Source organism: Motacilla alba, chromosome 4 (genome assembly GCF_015832195.1).
Source record: "Motacilla alba alba isolate MOTALB_02 chromosome 4, Motacilla_alba_V1.0_pri, whole genome shotgun sequence".
Lineage (NCBI taxonomy): Eukaryota > Metazoa > Chordata > Aves > Passeriformes > Motacillidae > Motacilla > Motacilla alba.
In genome coordinates, this window is record NC_052019.1 from 48713807 (window position 1) to 48730347 (window position 16541).

General features: G+C 43.7%; 1 protein-coding gene across 2 annotated transcripts in view; it reads left to right on the top strand.

The window, feature by feature from the left end:
* Positions 1-1514: 1514 nt before the first annotated feature.
* PPP3CA (protein phosphatase 3 catalytic subunit alpha) overlaps positions 1515-16541 on the top strand; it is a 171458-nt gene continuing 156431 nt past the window's right edge. The window contains exon 1 of one of the 2 annotated variants that reach the window (XM_038136261.1): positions 1515-2160. In XM_038136261.1, coding sequence (XP_037992189.1) covers positions 2103-2160 — 58 coding nt within the window. In that variant the 5' untranslated portion in view covers positions 1515-2102. The remainder of the gene's footprint in view (positions 2161-16541) is intronic. The other variant, XM_038136262.1, reaches the window with a different exon arrangement.

Here is a 16541-nt window from a genome sequence, read left to right on the forward strand (position 1 = left end):
TGTGCACTTCATGCTTCATGAAGTATGCCTACCATATGGGGAGATGTCTGCTTACTTGTCATGGGCTTCAGGATTTTTCTGGGCATACATAAGACACCCTCGCTTGAGCCCTAGCTCTGTTTCACATTCTCGTGTTACTGCTGCAATAGGAATCTCAGATGGCAACTTTATTACCCAGCTAGTCTGTGCTCCTGGGACAAGAGGATGGTCACAGCACATGGAGCTCACCACAGTTGTTGGAACAAGCTGAGAACTCATGCTGTTCTACTAAATGTCAGTCACATAGAATGTCTTACCATGCTCAGAGAAAATACCACAAGGACAGCCAACAAAACGTCCCCTAAAAATGTCAGGCAAATCAAAGCAGGGAGCATGTGTCACAACTGCCATCTTATATTCTTGGTGGCTTTCTAAAGCTATAGTATCTGCTAAGCAAGCAACTCGTACATCACCCCAGAGGGAAATGAGAAGCCGGGTTAGGTGTCTGTTGATTCTTGGCTCATCTACACAGAAGTTATTCAACAACATTTCTGTAAACATCCCTCTCCAGAACAGGTATGCCCTCTTTAATTAAAACTCACGGTGTAAACTAAACCGGAACAACCCAGCCTTATTCTGGAAATTAGTCATGAAATTAGTCAGGAATAGCTCCTCCTGAACAACATGTATAAACAAGCCCATAGCAATATTTATGTTGTCTGGAATGGTGGAGGACACCTTCACAGATGTAAAGTACTTTCCAATCCTCTAAGAAACATGAAGCAAGAGTTGTTGTCTTTCTTCCAGCTGGGGGCGGCGAACACTTCTCACCCATGTTCGGCCATTCCGCTTGTCCTCGCAGGCCCATTTGAGGGGACAGTGGTGCCCCAGCATAGAGGCCGAGCGCTGCAGGCTGCGCCAGCCCATTCCCCAAGTTGGCGTGTGTCAGATGCGCTGGGCAAGCCACAGAGCTAGGGGCGGTGGATGTATTTTTCCTGTATCCGAGGAGATGGATCAGCAGCCCCCCGGTTCAAGGACGCTATTTAAGAAGATCTCCCTTTCGCGCAGGCCAGCCCCGGCTGCGCGCGTGCCGGTACCTGCGTGTCACCTCTCCGGGGACGCCGCACCTCGGCGCGGGCACCCCGCGGGGCAGGCGCTCGGAGCGCCCGGCGCTCCGCACCCGTCCGCACCCGGGCACGCAGGCGCGGCCAACCGGGCGCGGTTCCCGGCGCGCAGCCGCCGCCCCGGTGAGCGGCAGGTAGTAGGCTCTTTCCCGCGGCCACACGCCAGGCGGGCCGGGCCGGGCCGTGCCGGGCAAGACCGTGCCGTGCCGTGCCGGGCAGGACCGGGCCGTGCCGTGCCGTGCCGAGCGGGCCCTCAGCGGGGGATGCGCGGCCCCGGCGGGCGGGCGCACCTGGGCGGCGCGGCGCGCGCGGGGCGGGGCGGGGCGCTGGCGGTGAGTGGCAGCGCGGCGCGGGCCAATGGCGGCGCCCGGGAGCGGGAGCCGGGCGGGCGGGGCCGGGCGGCGCGCGGGGGCTGCGCGGCGGAGCGTGTGCAGCGGCGCGCGGGGCCGCGGCCGGAGTCGGTGCGAGCCGGGGAGAGACCCTGCGGGGGGCGGCGGGGAAGACACGGATCCGGATCCCGATCCCGGGCGGCGGCGGCGGCCGTGGTGGTGGCGGCGGCGGCGGGAGGAGCCGGAGCGGCGCGCCGTGGAGGAAGGAAGCGCAGGGCTGGCCGCTGCGTGTGCAACCTGGCTGTTCCTGCTGCCCGCGTCCACTCGCGGCTTTTCCTGCCGGCGCTGCCTGACAGCCGCCCGCCGCGGGTGTTGTCGCCGGGGTCTTTGGCGGGGGGGGGAAGAGCGAGCCGTCCTGCACAGCCCGGAGGCGTGATTGAAAGCGAGCAATAATTAACTGGAGGAGGAAGAGGAGGACGGGGGTGGAGGAAGACGAAGGAGGAAGGCACCGCGCGGCAGAGCCCAGCCGAGCCAGCGAGCGGCGGCGGGACGCGGCAACTTCGGCCGCAGCGGAGGAGCCGGAGCCGTGACCGCAGCGGCCGCCGCCGCCTCAGCCCGCGCCTGCCCTGCCCGAGGGGGGAGAGCCTCGCCGCCTCCCCGGCCGCCGGACATGTCGGAGCATAAGGCCGTTGATCCCAAGTTATCGACGACGGACAGGGTGGTGAAAGGTGGGTGCTGCGCCCCCGCCGCCCTTTCGGCCGGGTCCTCCCGCCGGGCCCCCTGCAGGGGTCGCGTCCGTCCCCCCTTCCCCGCCCCGGGCAGGTACCGCGGGGCTGCCGGCGGCGCGGCAGCTGGGAGGGGTGGGCTCGGCCCGGGGGCTTGCGCCGGGCCCCAGTGGAGGGTTTGCGGCTTCCCTCGCCTGCCTGCCCGGCGCTACATTGCAGCATTTCCCCCCCTTCCTCCCCCCGCCGCCTCCCCCCCTCCGCCTCGAAGGCGCTGCACAGGGCTGGCGTGAGAGAGAGGGGGAGCCCCAGCTTCCTCCCCCGCCCCGGTGCCTGGGGGAGAGGAGGGCAGGGCTCGGCCCCCTCCCCCAGCCCGCCCGCTCCTCTGGGCATCCCCCATTCCTCCTTCTCCTCCGGACCGCGCTCCCCGGAGCCCCCCCCCGCAGGCTGCGCCGCCGCCGCTTGTCACTGCCGTTCTGCTCCCCGCATGCAGCAAGGATGCCTGGAAGCCTCCCCGCGCCAGCAGCCGGGGCTGCGCTCCCGCACCGAGCGCCGCTGCTGGGGACCGGTTGCGCCGCTCGGCTCCCCCGTACCCCGCTCCCGCAGGGCCGCCCCCGCGGCACCCGCGGCGGGGATGCCGGGCGAGGGGGAGCGGGCCGCGGGCGTTGTGGGAGGCGGCGAAAGCTGCTTCCTCCTCCTCCGCCTTCTCCTCCTCCTTCTCCTCCTCCTCCTCCATCGCCGTCTCTTGCTGACGGCCCGGCCTGCTAGGGTGTGAAGTTATCCAGCGGGCGTGCTCCCGTGTGCGTGCAGATGGCCGTGAGGGTGCTCGGCACAAACACGGATGGGCTCCATGATCTTTTCTCTGTTTCGGAGGCACGCGTGTGCTGCCAGCCTCGGCCGTATAAACCAATGAGAGTTTGGGTTGACAGCACCTTGTGCCCCGCAGTACAGACCAAGGTTTTATTTACTGGGGTGATGCCTGATGTAAATTGCACATGTGCATTTCTCGGTGCGTAGGAAGTGCACGTGTATTTAGTGGTCTGGGCTTTTTGTTTGTTTGTTTTTTGTTTGTTTCTTTCCTTCCGCACTGGGCGCCCAACCAAGTGTACCCAGCTCTAGTGTATTTCACCCAGTTAGATTACAACCCGTATGCTACGGTGGACAGCACAACTCCTAGGTACAGCATGCATGTGTCCAGATCCTGGGAAGCTAGAAATGGAAATGGCCTTGAAATACATACACTCAAGTAAATACAGAAGTGTATGCCAGAAGGAAACACTCAGTGTAAATATTATTTGGGAAGATGTGTTATTTGTGGTTTTGTGTTTATATTTACATTTACCGTCTTATGCCTTTTCCCCTCTTACTTCATTTTATGCCCCAAAGGAAAGTGTAGGTATTCAGAAATTGTAAGAAACATAATTGCAAGAATTTTAAGAATATCACTCGTAAATTCACCTTTAACTTGTAAAATCGGGAATATTTAGAATTTAAGTTTCAGTCTGTTATATCACCCCAAGAGTAGGCTTTAGAGCCTGTGTTTAGTTGATACTTGTCTCCTGTAGAAACAACAAATGGCCATCCTGTTAGGAGATTATGGGGTATCTCTTTTTTTTTTTTTTTTAATTTCCTTAATCTGTATGGTCCCAGTACATGACCAAATGTCCTGATCTTTGCTGTGGCCAACTTCCTTTAGCTTCAGACAATGTTTGTAATGAATAAGAATTATTTCAGTATTTACAAAACCTTTAGTGCTTTCAGCTCGTGTCAATGTGTTTTGTCAGCAATTGCTCTTTGTATTTTTCCCAGACATGTCTCAAACATCTAAAACCACTATTTTATTCTAACATCTAAGAAAAGTTAGCAGTATGTGTAGTTAAATACTTTTATAATGCGGCTCAGAGAGAAATCAACTTGGTTAAACTGAGTTCAAGTCTTGAACAAAAAGAACATAGATGCTGCTTGGGTGTCCATTGCCCCTGCTGTTTGTCTCATAATGTCAGTCTTTCAATGTAGATGTGAAGGTCTGCTTGACTGGTTCAGGCCTCTATTAAATATTGAAATCCTTTTAAGGTCTTAAAATAGCATCCGAAGAGCGTAGTACACAGTCAACTGATTGTTCTTAGGATTATTCTTTGCTGCATCATAGGTACTTCACACTGCCTTCATATGGACATTAAGGAAATCAAGAAACTGATGGTAATAAAGGAAAGATCACTTGGTTGTTTCTGTCATATAGGATGTGATTTGTATCCTTTTGAGACGAACAACTGAAATGAGCTGGCAATGTTAAATTGATACAGAGTAATTAAAGAGTTACATTGTGAGCACCTATATATGTAGTTGAAGTCTTGTTGTTTTAGAGAGAAAGACCAGATATTCTAACACTGGTAAGGTGTTACCTGAGAAAGCAAGTTAGTTAGGTTTTTCTAAGTTAGAATATCATATAAAACCTTACTTAAAGGAAATGCCTTTAACATGCATGTAGTCTCTGGATTAAATTTTTCTCTCTGCTTGCCTGTGTGGGATTTTTTTTGCTTTGGTTTTATTATGTTTTGTTGTTTTTGTTTTTTCTTTTTTTTAAATCCTCTTGATTGCTGGTGTGTGAGAGGAGATGTTTCCTACTAACAGTAACTCTGAGCTGGCTGGTGAAAAATCCTGTCTTGGCACTGTTACGTAACAGTGGGACGGGCTTGGGGGGATTACAGTTCCAGCAGCTTTGTGCAAATTGCTTGTGGCTGAGAGCTGCTTCATCAGGGGGTTCCTGTGGGTTTGATTTTGTTTTTTGCTTCTCCTGCTTAAAAAGCTCAAATATACAGAGAAGTGGAGTATTTCCATAGGCAAGGATTTAATCTCACACTCATTTTTCTTTGCTTTTTGAATTGTCTGAACTGTACTTAAATGATTTGACTTAAAAATAAAACATGCTTTTGGGATGAGGGGAAAAAGGCTTGGGAGCCCCTAATGTTTTTAACGTCTTGGTCTTCTGGCTTTGTCTGGCTTTGTTAGGCCTATTTTACACTGTCATACAATGAGAAGTGTAAAGATTAAATTCAGGTTTGTGTGTAGTGGTAAGTTTCCAGAAGCAAATTAACTCCAATTAAAATTGACAAAACTGTCTGTTTTGTTGAGCTAAAGAAAAAAGCAAAATTAGACAGAATGCAGTTATGGTTTGAGGGGTACTTTCATTTTACTCTGGTGCTCTCCTGAAGATGGTATGTATGTTGTGATGCAAATTACACAATTCTTTACAAATTACACAGAATTTTTACTCTGGATTTTGTCATACTGTAGAGGAGCAGCGCTTTGTTCTATTGACTGCAAATACCATGAACTGTATATTCAGGTGCATTCAAAAGTTTGTGGGATCAAGGCTCAGGACAACATACTGTTGCAGGAGGTGCTGACTTTATGTGCTTATTATTAATTGAAATCCCTTGCCTTTTTGTTAGTGGTATGGTGCAACTTTCACTTGAACAGAGCTGTCTTTAAAGTTAGTGTCTTTCTTCAGGACTGAGGAAGCTATTCCTTATCCATGCTGCTTCTAACTCATGAGACTTGCCAGTCGGAGTGTGGGCTTGGTTGTTCTTGTGAAGGTAGGAATACCTGTCCAGGAAAAACTGGGCTGAGGATAGTAGCTCATTTCACACGGCTCAGCTGCCTGATGTCAACAGCTTTTGCTCACTACTGACATTAGCAAGATTTGAACCCCACCCATGGGGAAGGAAAAGCCAGGTATCATGTTACTTGACCTCCTCAAAGTATTTAGTGTTGCATTAGTGCCTCTAAGGGATACTGCACTAAAGCAGAGTAATCCTAAATAAAAGCTGAAAGTCAACTGGAGTAGTCGTACAAAAAAAGTGAAGTCAGTAGCTTTTGGAAACCTTGCAGTTAGTTAGGTACAATAATTGTTTTGATTTTTTTTTTTTTTCTGGGCAGGTCAGATGGTTGTATGCTTTTGTATGGTTTTTTTGTTTGGTGCTTTTTTATTGGAAGTAGAGTTCTAATGAAGTAATTCTGTCTCAGCTGTTTAGAAGGGCTGTAGCCATGGCCTGTGATCCTTGGTGTTGTCCTTTCCTCTTGTGCATTGCATGGGGAGGTGTACATGGTTATATCAGCAATTGACAACACACAATAAAACCAGACACTGCTGTCTCTGAATTTCCAACTGTGTCATTGTTAATGCTCTCCTAAAGTGCAGGCTGACAGTTGTTTGTAATGTAATATGAATGCCAGCTCACGATCAATATGCCACCATCAGTGTTAATTTCAGATTTGTGAGAGGTAAAATTGCTGTCAATAATGGAAACTCTAAACTTCATTGGTAACTCCCCTTAGTCCAGGGAGAAGTGTGTGTATTCACCAAAGGCTTGTGCTCCAGGCTGGAATCCAGCACTGGTGGGTTGCAGAAGCCTGCTTCTGTTTCCCTCTGAATTGAGTTCAATTTTTCCAGCATAGATGTATCCTGCAAGTGCTTCAGTGGTTTTTGAGCAATTGCGTTGACCTGAACGTCTGTCATGTTGGTGGATTTGGTATATATTTTGGTGTAAATTTGAGTATTGCTTGTTTATGGCAAGGACCAGGGTTACTTCAACAGTCATAACTGTCTAATACAGTAAAGGATGATATGCCTCTCTTTTGAGGATGCTGAAAATTGTTTCTATCTGATCCTCATGAAGAAAAAGAAGGAATTGCTTTGTAGCTGTTCCTTGTTGGCATAGGAAAACTGACTTTACTTTTAATTAATTTATTGTTTTAGTACTTAGGAATATTCTCCTTCTCCTGAGGAAGACTGCAATGCAATCTGGGTTCAAGGTGTACTATTAACTAGAGAATCCACCCACAGCTATGCCAGAAAGGTGGCACTGGTACAGCTGGGAAGTGATTCTCTTCCCTATCCACTATGACCTTCATTTGAAGGAGCAGGTGTACATCCACCTCAGTTTTAGTAACTCCATAGCTGCAAATCTCCTGGTACATTTATGAAACAAGCTGTGTGAGAGGCACCTAGGAGAAGAAAACAGTTCAATATACTTGGAGAGATATTGTTGCATAGGAAAAAAACAAGGTTGCTGTGTTATGGTTTCTTATGTATGTAACTGATTTGTTCTTACCTCATGTCAAAGCTAAGTTAAAACTTGTAAGACAAATAGATTTTATCAACTGGGTGACACTTAGGTGTTGCAGTCTTTGTATGCTTTACATTGTGCAAGCCTGTGTGTGTATGTGGTACGTTCGTAACGCTCCTGAGGGATTTTAAGTGTGGTGCTGAAAAACTGAAACAAAACCAAAGTACAGTCTTTGATGACTGTGTAATAAAGCTGGTGATTTGTTTTGATTTATGAACTCACTGAGCCTCTTAGTCATTAAGATCATTTTGTAAATAAGCCCTTTAGTGAAACAAGTCTTTTGCTGTATAGGCATAGGGGGAAAATTGTGCACTTGCTGAAGGGTGCCTTTTCTTATAGAGTTATTGCTGCACTGCATAGGTGGGAGGCTTTTCTCATGCTCTGTATGATGAGAGTGGCTTGCTGAGTGTGCTGAGTTGTAGGACTGATATGAAGTGAGGCACAAAATTGCCTTGTTTGTGTCTTAAAAACCTTTTGTATGCTTCTGAATTCCTCGTTGGCTAAAGCTGCCTTCTGTTGCCTGCTCTTTTTGACTGAGCCTCAGTAGGGAGCTGGTGCTTTTAATACCACTGTTTGTAATCTTGAAAGAGGAGTACATACTGGATGATATCAGCATTTAACTTAATTGGAAAATATGAGCCAGTTGAGGTCATTTTCTATAGGGGGATGTTGAAGAGAACAGTTGTTTTCTCTCTGTTATCCATACCCAAATTGAATGGTATTTACTTCCATCACATGTATCCCACTTAGAGATGATAGTTGTTGCGTGGATATGCTTGCATTTCAGTGCAGGTTGTGGCAGGAGTATCACGTGCAAAATACATTTATTTTTGTTCATATAACTTGATCTTTTAAATTATCTTTTTTTTTTTTTTTTGTAGTTCTAGGCTTCTAGAACTCAGCACAGTGTTTTCTGTCTGGTATTTCTAAAGAGATTTTCTATCAAAAGTAATTTTGGGTAATGTCAATAAATAAGTACCTGTAGCCTGGATACTTGCAACTCATCTTCCCTGTTTTTTTTTTCCAGTTTCTTACATTTTGCTGAGTGGCTCCTACTTATAGTACAAAAGCAGGACTATAAGTTAAATTTGGTACTCCATTTAAGTGTGAATATTAACTTATTTTAGGCTTCTCAGTGATGTTGAAGCAGTTTGTAGTGGGGATTAGTTTCTTCATAGCTTCAAGGAATGTGGAAAAAAGTACTTCCTTAAAAGTATTTTAAGATGGAGAGATACTGCTTAACACTTACTGTAAGCATGCCATAAAAGAAGCCACAAGTTTCTGAAGTAAAAGCCACTTCAAATCATCTTCATGAAAAGGTGCCTTCTTATATTCTTTTGTATGTGGTTTCATGAATCAAATATAGGCTGTAATTTCACAATTGTTCTTCAGCTGAACAGTCAAATAATTTCCTCTTCTGATAATCAATCATGTACCTTGACTTTCCCCCATAAAAGATCATTTTAAGTCTACTCAGTAATGGTGGAAAGTATCATCCCAGTCTTGAAAACCATTATACTGCATGTGCAGCCTAAGTGTGTGGCTCACTGAGTGGTCTGCCACTTGGGTTGTAGATTGATATATGTAATTGCTGGAGGTGGTACTCCAGGTACATACTTAATGGTTTCCTGTAATTACTGAGTGAAGGAAGAGACCAGAGATCATATGTGGAAAACCAGGAAGGTGATAAATGGTATTATGGCGGTAAATCATTCTTCTAAAGGTAAAAATCTGAACTAATTCCCACCCTATTTACTCTTCCCCCAGAAAGCTGCCACTGTTGAAAATAACACCTCCAGAGTAGTACCTCCCTAACAGTCATCTACGCGTGTTTTATACTGACTGATATCTCTATAAGAGAGCTTAGGCATGGTAATGTTGATACAGCAACACTGCAGTATGAGGAGAACATGACTGTATTATTTAAGATTGATTTAGGATGCCAGCATCATCTCCAGCTAATTGTCAACTAACACTAGTTATGTTTGGAGCTGGGGGGGGGAAAAAGGAGAGTGGAAAGACACCACACATTAAAAAGGGTGGTTTTAATTAGAAGTTAGTTCTTGTGTGTCTTGGGGTGCTTGTGTCTAAGGTGTAGATAGCATCCTTTAGGGTGTATTTAACCGATTTGTGAAAACATTTCATTCGAAAACTGTCTATCAGTCAAACCTCTTTCTACTTGTAATTAAAATCTGTGCTGAACTTCTGTTGCAGCTCCTTTTACTTGTCAGCAGGTTAGGTTTTTAATGCTTTCTCCCTCTCATGTTTCAAAATGCCCTTTTCCTGTCTATTTCTGTCCTGCATTTCTGAAAACTCTTCTTTCCTTATTGCTCTTATGCTTATTTGATTATTGCTAAATATGATGAGCAGCCTAAGTGCTGCCTGGTAGATTTGGGTGCATGTATTTAATGCAAGAGGTTGATGGAACACTGTATCTTTCCTTTTGGTGCCTCTGTAAGTGCCTGGGGAAGCCTGTGAGAACAGGGGAAGAATATTCTGCCTCTTCTCAGACTTCTGTTGAAACTCTGCAGCCAGCTGCTGACTGTAGCTTTCTTTTTAGTGAATAGCTCCACTGTCAGTGTGCTGCTCAAGCTCTACCCAGCTTGTCACAGAAGGATGTCTCTATTCTGCAGCTCAGCTGCTGCTTGCAGGTTTCTTGCAATTTATGTTGAACACTCATAGTATGACTGCTAGTTTCAACTTGTGTGGTTGGCAAAGCCAGCATGAACAGCGTGTTCTCGGTTAACTTGGAAGGGAGGTGGTATGGGCCGTCATGCTTTGGTGCTTTTATAATCAGACATGGAAGTTAGTTAGCAATGAAGGGTAGGACTTGGTGAAGTTGGTATTACTTGAGAAGAATCCTGAGGTTCACCACAGATGAGTGAATTTTAAAACCCCCACCTTAAACTTTAGAATTAGGAGGTGCACAACCTAGTCTGTATGGAGACTGTACCAAACCTTTGTGGAAAAGAAAGAGAAAAACCGTGCTAAAAAAGGGTTGTATAAAGTCTTTGAGACAGGCAGCAGCAATTTTTTCATCTTTGAAGAAGGCATATCTGGGTTAAGAAAATCAAGCTTTCGAAATTAAAAAGTGCTGTAATGTGATGCAACATGTACTGATAAGAGACAGATATTGGTATAACAGTATTCTATCCTATATTCTTTTTCTCCATCCCGTCGTTTAGAGGCATTCAGCTTAAGCATTTTATTGCATCAGATTGCTGTTGGCCAAAATACTTTGAATTATCTTGACTTTTGCACAATGTATTGTGCAAAAATTTGCTGATGGAATGAAGGAAAAAACACTCCAAAATTGCTATAGAGCAAATTCTGCTGCAGTGTTTGTCTAATACCTCCTAATTGTGCGGACTTGATCTTTTTGTACGATGTTGCCAAAAGAAAGGAAGTGCACTTTGAACTTCTGATCGGAATGGTGAAAATAACATGTGTTAATAATGGCTTATGCAGATGTGATGCTACAGAGGGTCTTATAACAGTCACTCTGGGCGTTGTTCAATAGGCTTAATTATCCAAAGAATCCAAACTATCCAAAACTAGAGTTTTGGCCTCATGTAGTGTGTGATTAGATTTTTATTTTTAATTTAGACTTTTGTGAGTGCCTTTGAAGGCAGGGTTTACAATTTACCTTTTTTATTTTTTTTTTCATTTGCTGATAGTGACAGATGAGTAACTGTGTGGCTGCATAAAGTTTCGGGGTTGTTCATGCTTCGAAGTAACCATCATTGGGAAAAGAAATCCTTTGCAGTCTAGATAGATGTCCCAAAGTGAGGAAAAGAGGCTTACCTTCTAACTTGTTATCTGTTGCTAAGTTTGGCTGTAAGTACATGTTTAGCAATTATTTCTTCCTTTGGATCAGGAAGTTTCATTGTCATAGGTTTTTTGTTGCAGCTGTGTTTGTTACTTGTTACAGAGTCCCAGGCTGCTGCCACGAAAATGGGTCAAAGCAGTGTATGTTTAGTTCATCATCTTTTCAAAGCATTTGGAATTTCTCTGGCAGTTTTTTTGTGTCTTAAAGTGGAGAAAGTGGTAAAATGACTTCTAATTTTCTTCATGAATTATTGATTTTCTTGGTAACTATAGGGAAGGTAAAAAGCAGTGCAGGATTGTGATTTCTTTCTGGTCTATAGCTCTAGATGGACGATCTTGGAGGGGAGGACACATTGCTAGAGAGGAACCTATATTCTCTCATTTTCTTGAGAAATTACATGAAATTACTTGAAGTAGTATGTTTCAAGTCCCGTGGAGATTTTATGTGGGAGACGCATGCTTTCCTCTAGCTTTTTCTCCATATGTCAAGGAGTTATGCTCCATTAGAGAGAGCTGTATCTGAAAATTCTTTCTGTATCTATGTATCTATGTGGGTTTTTCTATTTTAAGCTTTTCTTTGCATTTGTGTACTTGAATCTTTAAGGAAGTCTGATTTGGTTAATGTACAGCTCAGTTAACAAAGCAATTAAAAGCTTCTAGGTGGTGATGCCTACCCTGTTCTTGGCTCCAGAGAAAAGATGTTTCATCATAATCTTTCAACTTGAGTCTATTAGTCAGCACACCTCTTTTCAACAACAACAACAACAAAAAAAAAAAACAAACCAAAAAACCAAACCAAAACAAAAAAACAAAAAAAAGAAAAAAAGAAAAAAAAAAACAAACCAGGATTTATTAGTTGAATTATCTTTTTATTACTGGAAAAGACAATTTTGATAATGTAATACCTGTTATTTACCATGATTTTGTAAGTAGTTTAACATAATTGACAATTTGAATAAAGAACCATTCATACAAAATCCATTCCTATCTCCCCAAAACACTCAAAACCAACCCATGAACAGAAATTAAAAAATAAAATCAAACAGGATTTAAATGATTTCTTAGTCTTTTTTCCATGATGCTTGCCAAGTTTCAGTTTGATGTAGATTACAATGGTCATACTGTGTTACAATCTTTAAAAAAGTGCAACTGGTCATTAGCTGCAATGACATGAACAGCTGTAGTATTTTATGACAACAGCTGGGAACAATCTAGTTCTCTTCAATAACTTTCTTTTGTTGTTTCTTTCATGCCATTTTTAAAATGAGAAAGCAAGATTACTGTATTTGTTCTCTATTTTACACCAGGGATTTCTTCATAGGCAGTGGTGGCAATTACGTATCAAAATACAGCATTGCTGTTTGTGACTTGGAACATTTCCCTCTGCAGGACCTGTTTCATAACCCGCTGAAATCTGTGGGAGTTGGAGTCTTTCATTAACTTGAGTAAACTGTGAATCAAGTTGTCATCCTAGGATTTCTTATTTTGGCCTTCCTTTTTCAGTGCATGATTTCTCTTTGGTTTAAACTACTTTGTTATATTTGATCTTTTACAGCATTAGCACTTATTTTAAGAGTGAGCTAAGTGCCTTCCTACTTTGCAATGCTCATTTACCAAGTGAGGATGAACTTGTCTGTTTGTAGGTGGCTGGTTTGCCAGGAAAGTTTGTCTCACTGTTGCTCTCTCTTCAGAAGTGTAGTCTAAAATGTTTTCTGTGTATGTGCATATGGTTCTTCTTTATTGTTGGAAAAACAAGCAGAAGACTTTATGTATATATGTTCTTTCTGTGTCCCTTTACAAAGAAGTTTTCTTCAGTGATGAACACATTTGCGTCACCTTAAATAAAATCTGTTCAACTTATTTTTCAGAAATAACAGAGTAACTCTTAAAATCACACGGGTAGCACTAAAGATGTACATATCAGACAGGTATGGGAGCATTGTTTACTTCCCTGAGAAACCTGCTGTTGTGTGTCACCCAAGTGGTGGTGTCTGTGATTGTTAGAGGGGAGCCTAATGGCATAACATGGTGTATTGGGACGACAGATGGAGAGTTTGGGAAGAAGAAATGAATGGCACAGTGGGCAAGGGGGTGTGTGTTCAGTGCAGTGGAGTGTTACTAAGGGAATTTAGCACTAAGGTAGTTTAGAAATCCAAAGAGAGCTGTTTTGGTACTGCTTTGCCTCATGAGCCCTGTTGGCTCAGGTGAGTATCCTGGAGGTGCCTGTGCAGCAGGGCAGGAAGCTGAGTGGTAGCTTCTGGGGAGCTTGACTCTCAACGAGCAGAGAACTGGCAAATGCAGTTGGTGAACGTTTTAGTTAGTCATCTACTCTCTGTGTATACCCATGAGTTTGGTTTAGATTATCAGAACTTTGTGCATGTTAAAAAAAAAAAAAAGAAGAGATAAAGTGTTTATAGTTTCTGTTAACCATAACAACTTTTTATCTGTAGTTACGGTATCAGTAAGGAGGGAAAAATAACTTTAGGGTGCTGTGTTTGGAGCATCCTGAGATAAGGTTACTTTTGGTAGTTGGAGGAAAGAAGTGAGCTCAAAAAAAATCCTGTACTTGTACTATACAAGGGGAAGAACCTGCACTCAATTCAGATGAGAGATCAGTTTTAGCTTCTGGGCTGTTGACTACCTCATCAGGTATGGTTTGATTTGGTTATTTGATTTTTTTTTTCCCCTCCCCTTGATCATTTAATCTTCTGCTTTCTACTTCACTGGAGAAATAGTGTATCTGTAATTTTTATGAATGATGGGTCAAAGTACATTTCTCAGTCACTCTCAATGAAAAAGCATAAGCTCTGACAGCTTCACAGAAGCCCAGAATAGTTAAGGCTGGAAGGGACCTATGGAGATCATCTGGGCCAGCCCCAGCTCTCAGCCTTTCATCACAAGAGAGATGCCTTGGTCCCGAAAGTCATCTTTGTGGCACTTTGCTGGGCTCTTGGTAATTGGTCCACATCTCACAGTTTGTGGGACATGTGGAAGTACATGGAAGTTAATTTATGCATATAGAGAGCTTGTACATTAGGGAATAGCATACTTTAATCCTTTTAACAAGATACTATTCCTTCCCCAGAGCTCTGACTCTCAGGCGACACTTACCTCACATGTAAATACTGTTTGTTTACCACAGAGAAGATGAGGGATATCGCTGTCATTAACAGCACTCTTAAATGCATGTGAATTTTCTGTACACTTAACCTTACATCTTGTATCCCATTGTAACAGACAATATTTTGCTGAAGGTTATTTGTATAACCTTGGCTAATCTCACAAGTACTGCCCATCAGTGAGTTACTCAGCAGATATCTTTTTAGTTATAATCCAGTTGCTTTGGCTTCTGAAATGTGTTAGACTCTTTGCCTTCAACACTTGATTTATGAAGATAGAGGTTTTTATGGGTTATCTTAAAGAGTTTGCCAAGAGCCTTCAGGGCTGCATAAAGACAATTGTTGCCAGCAGGTTGATAAAGGTGAATCCTCTGCTCAGCCCTGCTGAGGCCATATCTGAAGTGCTGGATTCAGTTCTGGTCTTCCCAGATTGAGATCTTGGACATACTGGAACAAGTTCAGTGCTGGTGGACAGAGATGGCCCTGGGACTGAGGAAATCCAAGAGAGCTGGGGCCACTGAGTGTGGAGAAGACAAGGCTCAGAGGCCTTATCTGGATGTATAAGGCTGGTTGTAGGAAATGGAGAAGGGGCATCTAAGCTCTTTTCAGTAATGTCCAGTGACAGGGCAAGAGGTAACGGGCACTTATTGACAGCTCTCACAGTAAGTAACTTTCAGCCTTTCAAACACTAGCACAGGTTGCCCAGAGAGGTTGTGGAGTTCCATCCTTGGAGTCGCTCAAAAGCCATCTTGATGGGGCCCTGTGCAGCTGGCTCTAGCAGGCTCTGCTTGAGGACAGGTGTTGTTTGGAGCAGCTGATCAACAGAGGTCCCCTTTCAACCTCAGCCCTTCTATGATCACCTTTTACTCAACCCTCTTAAGTGGATAATTAAAACGCTTGATCAGTTCAGAGACCTTTTGACCCAACATGAAATAGAGGAATCTCCCTTAAAAATGCAAAGTTAGGTTTGCTAATAAGGTGTTCTACAGGAAGAATGCTTTGTGTGATTGAGGGTCCACCATGTCAATAATTATCTTGGCATAGCAGCAAGATATGTTGCATTGGGAAGATATATATGTATATATATGAGTTAATGCAGCCATATGTAGCTAGTAGTGTTGCTGGCAAAATATTTGCACAGATTACTCTTGAGAATTTTCATAATCTCCCAAGCATGTGCAGCTCTGGAGTTTGGTATAGCTTGGAAGCAGGACAGATAGTATGACTACTGTACTTCACTTTGGACAACTGTAAGAAAAAGGGAAAGAAAGCTTTTATATAAATTTTCCATAGTTACTGCCAGTGTTTCTAATATGACTGTCAGAAAGGTCTATTTTCTAATTACTGGAAGGAAGTAGTTATCTTTCCCTAGTCCTTGGTTCATCTGATTTTTTCATAGTGGCGTGGCAATTGAAATTGAGAGGGATGGCAATTATCTTTCAGCCCTGACACTCTGTGGCATATTTTTTCTTTGCTACTTTCTCATGTTTATTTGTTTCCTTATGAGAGTGAATGTTGCCCTTTAAACCTGACTAGGTTGCCCTTTAAACTGAATCTTGTGTGTGTTAATCTAAAATCAAACCTGAGATAAGGGAATCTCTTGGTGTGGGTAACAGAAAATGAATATAAGCATCTGGAAAAGTTCAGAGTATGACAGAATTATGCTGACTGTATCAGAAAAGTTAGTAGAGCAACCATACTAGAAGTTTTGAGCAAGTTCTGTAGGTGGCATCACCTTCATGGATAAGTAATCTGGATAATGGAGGTAATATTTTGTTTTGGAAGTGTGGCTTCCAGGGTTACTCAGTTGACTAGATACTTTTGAGGAAAAAGATAGATATTGTAATTTAAAGCATGAATCACCTAGGTGTAGTATAAATCATAATATAAATTAAAATCTAGGGGAAACATACATCCCCATGAAAAAAGCTCTGAAATATTCTGCATTGTAGGAGGCTGGGAAAGCAGCAGGCTGAATTTTATAACTGGTTCAGTATACAACAACTATACTGCTTGAAGTTAGGGAAAAGTCACAAGAGGAGTTTGAATTACCTTTTGTTTCCTGCTTCAGCATCTACACATTTAAGTAATTCAAAGGAGAAAGGAGTATTAACCTTAAGTAGTGAGAACTGCTGAGTATGATAAACGACCCAGAGAGGACAGTTAGTTATTTATTCATGTTTATGTATCTGCAGCACTGTAGAAGTCTCTGTCAAAGGTCTAATTTCTCTTCAAAGAAACCACCAGAAAAATGGTCCATATGGGCAATGTGTGTGTACACAGTAGGACTGTAATATCCTACAGACATCTT